Genomic DNA, 15129 nt, shown 5'->3' with positions numbered 1-15129 from the left:
TTAACATCTTCCCTATGATCCTATGAACCCTTTCAGTTGTTTCATTAACTTGAGGATGTAGAGAAATAGTTCTCAATTTCTTCACACAACAGCCGATAAAACCATACTTTGTGTATTGTGGATCCACTATGAACAGTATCCCATAACTTGTGTGGGTGGCTTCACCTGCTTGAGGTTACTCCAAACCCAGCCCTGGGCAGTGGGTATACCCATGAGAAGCCTTCAAACAAAATACGTAGTATAGTACGTAACCAAACTCGGCGTGTGTTTATAACATATATACGTTAACAGACAACCACCACAGCTGTCTATTTAGAAGCATGTCCTTCAGCGTTGGCTTTGGCACATAGTGTTATGTGTGTTAACATTTAGAAGAAGCGCAGTTTGTAGATACTCCGGCTGGTTTGGGACTCTATATCACAGTTGGATGGCAAAAAAGATGAAAACACACACTGTACAATATAAGCAATAAGAGTATACATACACTTGTAAATATACGTATAGAATACGCCAATGTATGAAAAATATGGAACAAATATAGAAAGAAACATGAAAATTCAAAAAATTGCTCTAAAGTTCGGATAAGACATGGTCGTACCCATCTGTCTTCATACGTAGGTAGGTATAGAAATTTTATGTCACATAAGCACGAGATCAAAGTGTCTGGTGATCTCTTGGATACTTTCCTTGAAAGACATGACGTTGCGCCAAGGAAGAGAACTATAAGAATCAAAGTTCATTCTGTTCCTAAAAAAGTGGCAAAGAGCTCGCAGACCCCATTGTTAAAAATTTGGAGATACATGACGTCACACATAAACCTAGAAACGAAAAAGCGCTATAGAGATGTTATAATCAGTAGAGAGGGGCTGCAGGTCTTTAATGTAACTAGTGGATACAGGAGAGTGGATGACACTACATATGCTTTAATGTGGGAAGATAGTGCATTCTAGAGAGAGACACGCTGACAAGACGAAATTATCAGACTCTCCTTGGTCTGTGTGCGTGACGCTAAGGTAAAATCTTTTACAGCGGTACTGTTCCTCAATACACGAGAGCTGCAAGCCATTTCTATTTAGATTCGTTAAAATATTTAGATCCAGTGTAAAGGGCTCTTTATCTTTCAAATAACCATTTTTTCGATTGCTCTCTGCAGCACTATCAATTGTGGAATACATATCGCTTTCTACACATATTAAAATGACTGTTTTGTAGGAGAAATAACGTAACTGGGAGACAGGGGCATTTAAAGATGCAGTCAGCTTGGTTACTGTTTCTGGTGCAGCGGGTTACGCCTCTCGCAGCTGCATCGCCAGAGTTGTTTGACTGCTCTGTCTGCCAGCCTGCAACCTCCTGACATCGTCATATGGTTTTGAGGTTTAACATATTACCTTCATAAATTATTATTTTTTTTAAATAATCGATTATACTCTCGTTATATGTGGACCTGGGTGACTTTAAAGTGAATTTCCTCGATTAGCATGCATTTTGATGTGTTGAGTAGTACCATGCATGTAGAGAAAATGATCACATCCACCCTGTCACAGGCCTTGGGGTATCCATATCGCAGCATGATTACAAGACCAATCACATTTATAAGGTATGACGAAGGAGCAGTTGACAAGAAGTGTTGTCATCACGACCTTTATGCGAAGGTTCTTCCTACCGGTATGAATAATCATCATCAGTAAAAAGCATTTGCTCTAGGTGGTCATTCTTATCATATTGCTATGCTAAAACGATGTCCAGGTTTTTTTTTCTACGCGTTTCGAAATAAGTAAGACAGACTCGCTTGGGATCCAAACCAGTATCTCCTGCAGAAAAAAATTAATTGCTGTTGACCTTCGTGGTATACCAGGTAAACAGAAGCTATAATGGGTTACACAGACTTTCAAACAGAGATGCTGACAATAGTGTTGTGTAATTCTACATGAATTTTTTGATAGAACGTAGAACTTGCTATCGTTAAAATGGATCGACTGCCAGGAACAGTATGCAGTCGTACCCACCATGATCGATCTAATCGACAGCTATTTATCACACGTTTCGGATTTTCGGGCGTTCCCACAGTAACAAGAGCACCCCTTTTTCCACCATTCCCGGGGGCGGGGGGGGGGGGGGGGTTCAAGACGGGTGAGTAGTTAGCGTAGTGTTGGGAAAACATGTTGAGCTATCGTCTTCATCGCCCAGTGGTCAGCGGGGGTGGCAGCCGCAGGGACAGTGTTGTCTACCCTACAGCTGTGGCACTTTTCGCAGGAGATATTGGTCACCTCTCTCTGAACAGGCTACGAAAGGACCCGACGGTACCGATCGACCGCCGTATCTTTCTCAACCGAAAGGTGTCAGTGGATGCGGATATGGAGGAGCACGTGGTCAGCACACTGCTCTCGTCAGGTTTCGCGATCGGAGCCCATTGGCGCGTATTTTGTAGCAGTGTGTATCTTTGCTTGGATATTGGTAAACCTCAGAATTTTGCTACAATGTCATACATTTACCGTGACATCATAATTTCCAACAATGAATTCGTTTCAACACATAATCTATGACGTCACACCATTTAGTAATGTAGTGTTGGTTTAATAGGGTTTATCTATTGCAGTGTGGTACTTCTTATACGTACCGCTGCGAAATGTTCTGCATGTGAAAAGTTACCCTGACAAAGAAAACTAAGATACAAATTTAATATGCAGAACAGAATGGACAGAAACACTCTTTTATATATATATTAATTAGTAGAATTTATTTCGTTTGCAGTGTTACTCGATTCATGTAGAAAATGGTGCCCTCCTGACGCAAGTGTCAATCAGAAAATCAGTCTCAAATCCAAATGAAAAGCAGTGACTGTAAACCTACTGGCAAATTAAGACGTTCAACACCACAGAATACAGCAATTCTGGACTTGAGATAGGTGATTGTAGACAATTCCGGAAGGATGGACTAAGAATGCCCTACCACGCCCGATCTATTGTTAACACTCAATGTGAATTATTTACTCGACTGTTATAGCCAACTCCGTCAACAGGCGAATGGCTCTCTGGTTCTGGATGAGTGCGTTTTGCTGTTGCCACTACTCCTGTCCCTGGTCGTTTGCTACGATGCGCACTCTGCCACGACTACAGAGCAACTCCTACGGTGCGCCCTCCTTCACAGCTTTGCACGGATCCCTCGTTCCTAACTACCGACTCCTATAATTTTAGTTGATTCTTATGCCCTGAAAAAGAGTGCCGGCCTGCCAATAGAGGAAAATGCCAAACAAAACAGTCCAAAATTGTCCTCCTGTGACGTCCCAGATCCAATGTGCTGTGCTTTCCCATGCACATAAAAATCAACCACAAAAGCAAGTGAGTCCATCACCTTGTTAAACGAAAGGAAATAAAGCTGCTTAGAGCTCAGAAGGAACTGTCAATGTGATCCGATGTGTCTTAATAAAAATGTTGCCATTGAAATCACAACCATTATCAATCTCTAATTGCAGAATGGATCTAATATTAAATGAAAAGGGCAAGCAAATTTGTTTGGCACTTTTCACAGTATCTTCCGTTGGAAATCGGTTAAACTGCAGCGTGTGTAGAATTTGATTTGACGTCATCGTGAAATGAAACGATCGTATGGCATTGTTGGCCAGGAGGCCCCATGCGGGGAAGTTCGGCCGCCGTATTGCAGGTCCTTTTTAATTGACCCCACTTCGGCGACTTGCAAGTCAATGATGATGAACGCACAACACCCAGTCACCACGAGGTAGAGAAAATCCCTGACCCCGCCGGGAATCGAACCCGGGATCCCGTGCGCAGGAAGCGAGAACGCTACCGCTAGACCACGAGCTGCGCACTTGACGTCGTCAACATGTAGTAACGTCATTATTTCTACCAATAGGGAGACGTGTTCTTTTGTAACACATGCAGTATGATGTCACCCACACACACACGTTAGTAATGAAATGGTGTCTTAACAATGATAAATAAATAAAATATTTTCAGGCACATGCACCGCTGCACTGTGACTGGCTGTGAGATAGTCATGGTGCTGTATGTAAATAATATAAAAGAGTATGTTAGCAATTTGAAATTAAGAACACGAAACAGTAACAGAAGTTTTTGTAAAATTATTTATGGCTATGACGTCAATGCGATGTTGAGGCAACATTGCTGTGTTTTGGCATGGCATCTCCATGACGCAGTGCGATGTTGTCGTGACGTAGAGAGCAGTGGGATGGATCTCATGTAATTGTATACAACTGTGGAAAAATACAAAAATGTGAAAAAACAAGGGAAATTTGTGGAAAAAAGAAAAAATACCAAAAATATAGAAAAATAGGTAAAATTGTGCAAAAATGAGTATTTATGTATCTGCCTTGGAATGGTCTCTGCTGGTGCCTCGAATGACAAATATCTCGTAAATTTGATTTGTTATTAACAAGCAAACCTCAAGTGAGTGACTTAATGTAATAACATTAATTTTCTTTAACAAAGAGACACATAGCAAAGCCACTCACTGAAGTGCCCCAGTTGTGAAAGATGAAGATGGGGACAGGTGCTTGAATCTCGATGGTCAAGGAGAGAGGGAGGGGTCATGGGAGAGAGGGGATGGAAGGGTTGGGGGTTCCCCTGGATTACCTTGAATGTATCACATTCACGTGCTGATATTTCCCTGGTTCCCCACGGAAAGGGACAGTGGGGGTACTTGACTTTGATCATAAGTCACGCAAGTTTGTGACCTGACACCGGATGTCTTCATCAGTGACTTTGATATTACGCCCACTCTGTCTTGTATGTCCGCTAATAAACTACCTGAGTTGCTGCGTTGCGTACATTAGATTTCTTTGTAAACGGTTTTTCATTGTCTCACAAAGACTGATATTATGCAGTTTCTAACAAACACGAATGACTTGTTGGTTCTGTTAATTGATATTAGTGGACGAACACAAAGTGAAAGACGTTAAATGATACTCCCTACGATCCAGCGAGGGACCACTTTAAAATGCAATCAACTGATAGGAAACTAATACATAAGACCATATCGGCAGTTTCATTTATGTATTCTCAAATAAAGGAGTGCTGGAGTAATTTGCAAACTTCCGCTTCCTTTTGCCTTTTAGAACAACGCAGCTAACTAAAGCTTGCAGTCGGCAGAAGCGAGTAAAAGAATTTTTTTTTTTTTTTAATAGATAGTGGCGTATTCTGTAGAGCTCTGAAATATCTTGGTTTTCTCAGACAAATTTTGCAGTATATTAGCTCCATACAGCTGTTTATAGTAAATAAAGAATATCTGTTGTAGTTAAACTGTAATTGACTGCACCAAAATAAAACAGAAAATAATTTGCACATGAACGTTGCGTTCTTGAATTCGGAATAGTGTTCCTTATTCTAAAGTGAAGGTCTTCGACTAGTACCCGCCTGGCATAAAGCAGGAAATCAAGAATACGTAGATATTCGGAAGATAACTGAATACACATCTTACTAGCCACTTCTTCGACGAATAATCGTATTAAAAACTGTATAGGCTCTCTTGTTAACTGTTAAATCTTACATTTCATTCAATCAGCACATGTAGTTTACAGGCAGTTGATTACTAATGGAATTTCAAACCTATGATTCACTTTGTTATTTTACGTCTTTATCCACTGCACAAACTCTTTAACTGTTGTATCTCTAGAAAATGATAATGAAAGAAAGAATGAAGAGTCGTGCAAACATCTTGAGCACAGCACCGCTTCGATTCACTGAGAGGATGGTCAGTGCATATATGTCACTCTGTAACTGTTAAATTCAATGTGACGGGAAGATTCCCGTAGTTTAATATTATTTTATCTGTTTTAATAACGCTAATACAAACATAACGATCTCCATTGTTCCGTGTTACCAAAACATTGGCTTGGCCTATCATTTATTTCTGCGTCTGATCTGACCACTGATTCATGGTTTTGTTCTTTCAACATTTCAAAAATACTCGACCTCTTTTATGGAGGAGAAATAATTGGAAATTTAGTTTTGTCTTAGTTTCCGAAGTGATATTTCATATGTACTATTTTTACGTACAGTGTTCTGAAGGAGGATGATTACTTTCCTATTATTATTATTATTATTATTATTACTGCTATGTTTAAAGTACCTTTCCATTCCGTGTCTCTAGCTAGCCATAAGTAATTTTACAAAAACTTTTGTTACTGTTTCGTATTCTTAATTTCAAATTGCTAACATACTCTTTTATATTATTTACATACAGCACCATGACTACTATAATCGTCTAGGATGACTGCATACTCTGAACCCCAACGAAATTTAATTACCTTAATTATATTACCTCTTGTTGTATGTTTCAGCTATAGTCGGAAACGACACAATGAAGCAAGAGTTACTGCAGGAGAGGAAGAGGTTGTTTCCTTTAGTGTTATCTTACGACGCGTCGCCGCAAGCGGACTTTATAACCGAGAAAATTAACGACTTCTACTTCCCGTCTGGAGAGATCACTCCAGGCAAACTAACTGAAGTAAGTAGATCTCTTTGCAAAATTCAGTGCCGGTGTGGCCGTGCGGTTAAAGGCGCTTCAGTCTGGAACCGCGTGATCGCTACGGTCGCAGGTTCGAATCCTGCCTCGGGCATGGATGTGTGTGATGTCCTTAGGTTAGTTAGGTTTAATTAGTTCTAAGTTCTAGGCGACTGATGACCTCAGAAGTTAAGTCGCATAGTGCTCAGAGCCAAAATTCAGTGCCACCTTTTAGTGTACCCTCATCATCTGAGCTTTGAATGCGTAAGTATGCAAGATAAGCTGTTAGGGAAACTTATTTATAAGTACTCTAATCCGTAAAACAACAGCTTTATCAGAGTTATACTTGCAGCTTAATCAGGAACGAATGTCTACGGAATATGAGACTCAAATACTTGATAAATAGATGACACATTATCTTTAGATAAATGAATTGCCATATTTTTACATCACTGGGGCCCCATAGACATTGTGCCATCTTCTACGAAAGCCAAACGTTAGCAGAATATGCTGAGAGCTACAAATTTGTCCTTACCACTTTATTACAAAGAAAATTTATTTGACCCATTTAGAGCCATTTTTGATTCTTTCAATGAATCACAGTCTACCATCTGCCTTAATCGCGATTAATTCTAGGTGACCGTTCCATTTCATATTGTTCCTACACAAACTCCTAGGTATTTTATGAAAAAAAAACAATTTCTACTGATTGTCCTACAGTCACGTAATCATACGATAAGGATCTTTTTGTAAATGTATTCGCAATACGTTACATTTATTGGTGTTGTGGATCAATTGCCATTCCCTGCACCAATCGACAATCCCCTGCAGGTCTTCCTGCGTTTCACTCTGATTTTCTTGCGTGACAGCTATTCTGTACACAACATTCCGTGAAAAGCCTCATGGAACTTCCAATGTCAGCTACTAAGTCATTTATATATATATTGTGAAAAGTATCGGCCCTGTAACACTTGCCTGGGGCACGCCAGATCTCTACGTCGGAAGACTCCGTTCAGAACGACATGCTGTGTTCTGATTACTCTTCAGTCCAGTCACCCTGTTGGTCTTACATGCCGGACGCTCGTATTTTTTTCTCGTTACTTAGCAGTGCGGAATTGTATCGAATGCCTTCCGGAAGTCGAGGAATACGGTATTCACCCGGGCGCCTGTACCTGCTGCTTTCTGGGTCTCGCGAAGGAACTGAGTGAACTGTGTTTCACACGATTGTTGTTTCCGGAAACCTTGGTTGTTCCTAGGGAGAAAATTTTAGATATCCAGAAATGTCATAATAAACGAACGTAAAACACCTTCCAGCGTTTTAAAATTGCATCTGTGCCACGACCCTTCTTCAAAACGGGAATGATCCCCACTTTTTTCCAATCACCAGGAACACTTCGTTTCTCCAGAGATCTACGGTACAATGCTGACAGAAGAGGGACAAGTTCTTTCGCATACTCTGTCTAGAAATGTACTGGTATGCCACAGGGACCCAGGTCCAGTGGTCTTCCCTCTGTTCAGCATTTCTATCAGGCAGCCACATTCTTTGTCTTTCGCGCGACGATTTAGACCAGGCACTACAATCCAGTATTTCGGCTCTTTCTGTGTCTTCTTAGATTTAACATGAGACCAAATATTCGTAGGATTTTCTGGCAAGTCGTAGACAAAATTGTGCTTTAGAATTCGTTGAAGGCTTCATTCATGACGGCCGGCCGGTGTGGCCGTGCGGTTATAGGCGCTTCAGTCTGGAACCGCGTGACCACTACGGTCGCAGGTTCGAACCCTGCCTCGGGCATGGATGTGTGTGATGTCCTTAGGTTAGTTAGGTTTAAGTAGTTCTAAGTTATAGGGGACTGATGACCTCAGATGTTAAGTCCCATAGTGCTCAGAGCCAGCCATTCATGACGCTCCTTGCGCTATTTTTGGTTTTCTCTAACTCTTGTTTGTTTCTGAGGCTTCGGTTACGTTTAAATTGTCAGTGAATGTCTCTTTGCTTTCGAAGCAAGTTTCTAACGTTAACAGTTTGCTAACGTGGCTGTCGAAGCACAGCGGGTCTTTTCCATCCCTCACAACTTTGCTTGGCACATAACTGCCTAAAGCGTATTGCACGAAGCTCTTGAGATTCATCCACCGATACTCAACATTTTTAGAGGTGGGTCTGAAATTTTCGTGCTGACCGCTCAGGTAATAATCTGAAACCTGTTTCTTATCGCTCGTGTTAAGCAGAAAGCTCTTATGCCTTTCTTTGTATTCCAATATACAGCCGTGTATAATGATGCTGTAAATGGTCTCGTGAGCACCGATTTTCTGTTCTACGATGAGTTTAGAAGTTTGGGTCTGTCTCTCACTCACAGGTCTAGGATGTTATCTTCACGAATCGGTTCTAGATTAACTGCTCAAGTTAATTTTCGGATAAAGCACTTTCAACAATATCACGCGAATCTCTGTCCCTGAACGCGTCATAATCACTTGAGTCTCCCAGTCTGCAGCTGACTGAATAAAATCTTCACCTCAAACTGTAACACCTCAAACTGTAACATGAACAGAAAGTTTACACGAAATGCTCTCTGCGTTTCCCCTCAATTGTTCCGCCACTACTGTTGCTGAGCCATGGGGTCTATAAAACCATTTTATCCACCTTTATCGCTTGTCTTCGCCCAAATTATCTCGCATTCGGAATCTGTTATAATCTCGCTAGAATTTATCTTATTTTTATGGCTCTAAAAAAGCTTCCACAGCCAGCTTTCGACAGTCTTTCTGATACACATTCCAATCGGGTTTCAGAAATTCGTTGCTTTTCTGGTTTCAGCCAGCTTTCTGTCCCTAGTACCTGCTAATGCCTGGCGTGAAGCAGTAACTCGACTCGGCATGGACTCAACAACTCGTTGGACGCCACCTCCAGAAATATTGAGCCATGATGCCTCTATAGGCATCCATAATTGCGAAAGTGCAGCCGTTGCAGGATTTTGTGCAAGAAATGGCGTCTCGTTTCCATAGATGTTTCACGGGATTCATAGCGGACAACCTGGAGTGCCTAAAGGCTCGAAATGTCCAGAATGTCCATCAAACCAATCGTGAACAACTGTGGCCTGGTGACATGTCATCCACAAAAAAATTCCATCTTTGATTCGGATCATGAAATCCATGAATGGTTGTAAAAGGTCTCCAAGTAGGCGAGTCGTCTTAAGCAACAGAAAAACAATCCCAGTAACCGAACTTAACCAGGACCCTGTCCATTCCATGTAAACACAGCACACACTATTACGGAGCCTGCGCTGCACTCCATCACTACCACCAGCTCTTACCAACCGAAATCGGGTCTCATCTGACCAGACCACGATTTTCCAGTCGGCTAGTGTCCAGCCGATATAGTCACGAGCCCACGAATGGCGATGTGCTGTTAACAAAGGCATTCGCATTGGTCGCCTGCTGCCATAGTCCATTACCGCTAAATTTCACCACTCTACCCCAATGGATACGTTCATTGTACATCCCGCATTGATTTCTGTGGTTATTTCATGCACTGTTGATTGTCCGTTAGGAAATGCATCTGCTCTCGGTCGTTAAATGAAGGCCGTCGGCTACTGCGTTGTCCACGGTGAGAATTAACGAATGAAATTTGGTATTCTGGGCACACTTGACACAGTAGATTTCGGAGTATTGAATTCCCTAACGATTTCTGGAATCGAATTTGCCATGCATCTAGCTCCAACTACCATTCCGCATTCTAAATATGTTAATTGTCGTCTCATCTCCGCCATCGCACTACCCTTTTATACCTTGTGTTCGCGATTCTACCGCCATCTGTATATGTGCATATCGATGTCCAGTGGCTTTTGTCACCTCAGCGTAGCTGCTTCCTGCGTGTAGTGCAGGACTGACCAATTAAGGGAAATACGACAGTTCTCTACCCAATAGCGGAAGTCGAGAAATTTGCATCTGATACCGTCACAGAATCGTGTGAGCCTCTGGTTTCTACATTCCATTTTGCTGCAAACCGCAGAACTACGATCGGTCTTGGTAAAGATGCTTCCACCTTGCGGGCGAGGCTTCGTCAAATCAGGCAGCTACCAGCAGGAACAGATGGAATACTCTGAACCAAGGCGACAGGCATCATACGCACCAACATCAGCCACGACTTGCAGCCGGGTGCATCCAGCACGTTCATTTGCTGCCGGTAGAATTTCCTCCACGTCTCGGACTACACCACCTGTACCGCAAACAGAATCGACACAGGATTTTCTCGCTATTTTCCTGAGGGACTCTAAAGCTGGAGTTCCCGGTGACAAGCGATCTCACACTCTGTGCTCTGCCACAGTCCCAGCACGCGAGGCGTACCATGCACAGGCAATACGTCAAGCCTGCTGTTACGGCGTAAGCATGAAACGCTTTCATCCACTTTCACCTTCTGCCGAGAGATTTGCGACCCCGCCACTGTTAGCATATCATCGGTAAGTGTCAACAGGCCGCAACGTGTGAATCAAAAAAATGGTTCAAATGGCTCTGAGCACTATGCGACGCAACTTCTGAGGTCATCAGTCGCCTAGAACTTAGAACTAATTAAACCTAAGGACATCACACACATCCATGCCCGTGGCAGGATTCGAACCTGCGACCGTAGCGGTCACGCGGCTCCAGACTGAATCGCCTTTAACCGCACGGCCACACCGGCCGGCAACGTGTGAATCGTGGCGTCAGTGTACCGGGCGACGCTATAGGTGGAGAGATCCCAAAGCGTTCGTCTCAGACACTCCAAAGCCAGCGCAGCTCAGGACAGCAGACTGTAGTCTGTCGTCCGTGACTAACACAGCTACCAGTTGTTTACACAAAGTGACGAATTTTCCTTGCATCTGTACATAACAGGCGCAGTCCGTATCTGTCTTTAATGAATTATTGTCTAAACCACAGGTAATGTAACTCTAACCCAGAAAACTGAATGCACCCAGCAGAAACAAAATAAGCAAACTCTTACAACAAAATTAAATAGCAGTGTTAAAACATCTAAATAAACAGCTGCTGTTCTCATCTACTCAGAAGCAAGTTAGAATACCATTAAACCATACGATGTATCAAACTGTGTACGAACGGTAAGCTGCTGCTGCTGGCTCCGTCCTGTTCTGAGGCTGGAGCTCTACTGAATCTTTATTCAAGGTGCAAAGGAACAAAAGACATTAACTACGAATCGTCACTGATTGATATCAATGGGGCAAGCTGAAAACCAAAGCTGGCATGAGATTCGAGCCCACATCTGCTGCTTACTAGGTAAATGCACTGACCACTGCGTCATACGGACACAGTGGTCACCTCAACCGCATAGACCATCCTAGTACACCTCCCGTCAGCCCCAAATTCTTAAGGTATGCCACAGACTACTGATGTAGTGCCTCCGATCATTAGCATCATCACTCCCGACATCTCCCGATTCCCGTAAGAGTTCAAGTTTATGTGAATCTGCACTGAAGGAACCATTGGCCGTCAGTGCCTTAATAATAACGTTTACACTATGTTTTTTGAGAAGGGAAAAGTTAACGTTATAAAAAATGTCTGCGAAATATGTATAGTATTTATGGGTGGTTCTTCATAACTTATGTGAACGCGAAAGAAAATGGATCTGCCAAAGTAAAACGTAAGTAATAGCGAGTATCTTGATGGAACAATTTTTGCGTTTAAACACAAAGTAATGTATTAACTCTCTAACCAAATTCAAAATTTCGTTAGGTCATAGATGACAAGCTAGCAGGACAGGATAATGAACTAACGGTCCTGCATAGTTGTATGATGTAAAATTAAGGTAATAACCAAAATATTGGCCAAGTGGGAGAAGTACTCGCGCTCTGAACATTCCGCTGAAACGTAATTACATATGTAGATAGCTCCCGGGAATCGAGAACCTCAATAATTTTTGTCTGTTATTGATATCGATACTGGCGAGATATAGGTCCCAGGAATTCCAAGACTTCCGTGAATGCTTTAATTTTTCTGCTTAATTTCGCGTTTTCAATTGTAACAGAAAAGGGTGACTGCACAGACAGACAGACATTCGGATAAGAAATGACAAAAAAAAATATTTTTTTGTTTGATGTAATTACAATTCTCAATTTTTGAGTTTTTTCCCTTGCTTGAAGTGTGTACTGTTGCTTCTAGCCAAATTTCATGGTTCTAGTGCCACTGGTACCACCCTGTACGTTTTCATGAGTGAGTTAGCGAGTATCAAAATACGGGACATAAATTTCAGTATCTTTTGACTAGACTGACTTAGAACTTTACATTTCTTGCACCGCCAATGAACCGTGCGTCTTAGTACGTGGCATATATTTCAATATGATACGTCTACCCGTTCTTGAGAAAAAGGGGTCTTCACAGACTGACTGACAGATAACACATAAAAAAGACATATTTTTCGTGACATGTAATTGCAGATTAAGAAATTTTGGATTTTTTGTGTTGCTTTAACTGTAACGTGATGCACCTTATATGTTTTAATGAGTGGGCGAGTATCAAAATACGCGACACAAATGACCGTGTCTGGTGACTGAATTAACTCAGAACCTTGGGTGTTTTACACGGCCAAGAAACCGTAGATCTCAGTATGTGACATAAATTTCAACGTAATACCCCAGCCGGTTTGTGAGAATAAGGGGTCTTAATATACGGACAGGGAGTGAGATAACAAACGACAAAAAAATTTTTTTTTTTTGTAGTGCGATACAATTACGAATTTACTTGCGCTGTGAAACTTTGCTTATAGCCAAATTTCGTGATTGTAGGTGAACGGGAAGTACCCTATAGGTCTTGATGACTGCTTTTGTGAGTATCAAAATATGTGACATTAATCGCGTTATCTTTTGACTGCATTGACTTAGAAGCTTAAATTTTGTGCTACATCAAGGCGCTGTAGATCTTAATGTGTGATATAAATTTAAAGTTGATACGTCTACCCGTTTCTGAGAAAGGCGTTCTTAACAGACAGACGAACAACAAAGTGACGTTATAAGATCTCCATCTTTACTGATTGAGATAAGGAACCGTAACAAACAAAAACTGTCTTTAGGCATCATTTTCTTATGTTAATTATCACTTAAAATATATTCACATTTCACAGGTTTGAATAAAGAAAGCCCGCTCATGGTGGCTCAGAGATGCTGAAATATCTTCGAGTCACATGAAAGAATCGGTGCCACGCGTAACAAGAGAATATTCAATAATGTAGCATGAAATATTCTGATTGGCCAGAGAGAAAACTCACGCCAATTGGTCTAACGCAGCGCGAGCCCTTTTGCAGCCGCGTCCGCCAGAGATGTGAGTATGCTCGTGAGAGCGGGTCACGAGACTGACACTCCCGTGCGAGGCTCATACAGTGCACAGAGCATGAGCGCGGAACGCTTGTGGAGACCTGCAAAGTGACGGTTTCACGGTGCAGTCGTGTCCACCAAACTGCACAGCGCCCCCACCGCCTGATAACGAAATGCACTGCTGTGCGACAATATTTACGGTTGTCTTATTGCTAAAAAGACAAGAACACTAGAGAAAGCGATCTTGCGATCGTGAGAGCTATTAACTTCATTCGATTATAACTATCAAAAGTACACTGTCGTGAAATAATTTACTATACGATTTTAGAGGTTGCCGGTTCACTGAGTATTTATTGTTGCAATAGTGCATATAGTGTACTTGAAATGACTGCATTTACAGATGGATGGAACATACATGTTAGTACGTGGTTCAGCCTCCGTGCGTGGCAATGCAGACGCTGACTCTGGCATCCAGTCGGCCGTACAGATGCCGAATTCTGTCCTGGGATATGTTATTCCACGCCTGCTCAACTTGTTCACGTAGACCTGTAAGAGCCCTCGATTGGAGACTACCCCGGAGATCGTGCTGCGAGGGAAGTTGCTCCACGTGTTATAGAGCCCACTGAGTTTCATGGGCAGTATGTGAGCGAGGTTAGCCTGTTGGAACAACACATCAGCACATCACTTCCCTGCTGCAAGAACGGCAAAAGAACGGGTCTTACAACATTCTTCACGTACAGAGCGCTGGTTAGCGTCTCGTCCAGAATCAACAAAGGCGAGCGAGAGTTATAGCTTATCGCACCCCGGACAATAAGACCTGGGATGGGGCAAGTGTGTCTTGGATGACTGCACTCTACGAGACAGCGTTCACCAGGTCTGCGTCGCACGCACAGGCATCCATCACCTGCGTGCAGCCAGAATCTGCTTTCATCGCTGAAGACCAGGGCGCACCATTCCAAGTGATCCCCTGACAACAACATTAGAGCCGTGCACGTCGACGCTGTGGCCTGAGTGGAAGACGGGATAGAGGTGTGCGTGCCCGTAATCTCAATGCTAATAATCTGTTCGCAATATTTCGTGTTGACACGTTTAGGCTCACAAGCCCTCTTATACGTGCTGCGGTAGCTGTACCATCTTCCACTCCTGCCCTTACAATACGACGATCTTGGCGACCGTCTGTGTAGCGTGGACGTCCAGAACTTCGTCTACGGGTGTGAGAATGTTTACGCGGCCACTGATACCAGCAGGAATGACGCACCAAGTGCGACTTGCGTGGCGATTCTCTAAATTAACAATATCGACATTCGAAAGGCCGCAGTTTGATCCCTTTCAAACTTGCTCAGTTGACTGTACGAAGCAC

General features: G+C 42.6%; 1 protein-coding gene across 1 annotated transcript in view; it reads left to right on the top strand.

The window, feature by feature from the left end:
• The window catches only part of LOC126474438 (fatty acyl-CoA hydrolase precursor, medium chain-like), a 162241-nt gene that overhangs the window by 110565 nt on the left and 36547 nt on the right, over window positions 1–15129 (top strand). The window contains exon 7 of the mRNA XM_050101909.1: window positions 6317–6483. Within this exon, the coding sequence (XP_049957866.1) occupies window positions 6317–6483 (167 nt within the window). The remainder of the gene's footprint in view (window positions 1–6316; window positions 6484–15129) is intronic.

This window comes from Schistocerca serialis, chromosome 4 (genome assembly GCF_023864345.2).
Source record: "Schistocerca serialis cubense isolate TAMUIC-IGC-003099 chromosome 4, iqSchSeri2.2, whole genome shotgun sequence".
Lineage (NCBI taxonomy): Eukaryota > Metazoa > Arthropoda > Insecta > Orthoptera > Acrididae > Schistocerca > Schistocerca serialis.
The sequence above is the reverse complement of the archived record's forward strand: the minus strand, read 5'-3'. Positions and strand labels throughout refer to the sequence as shown.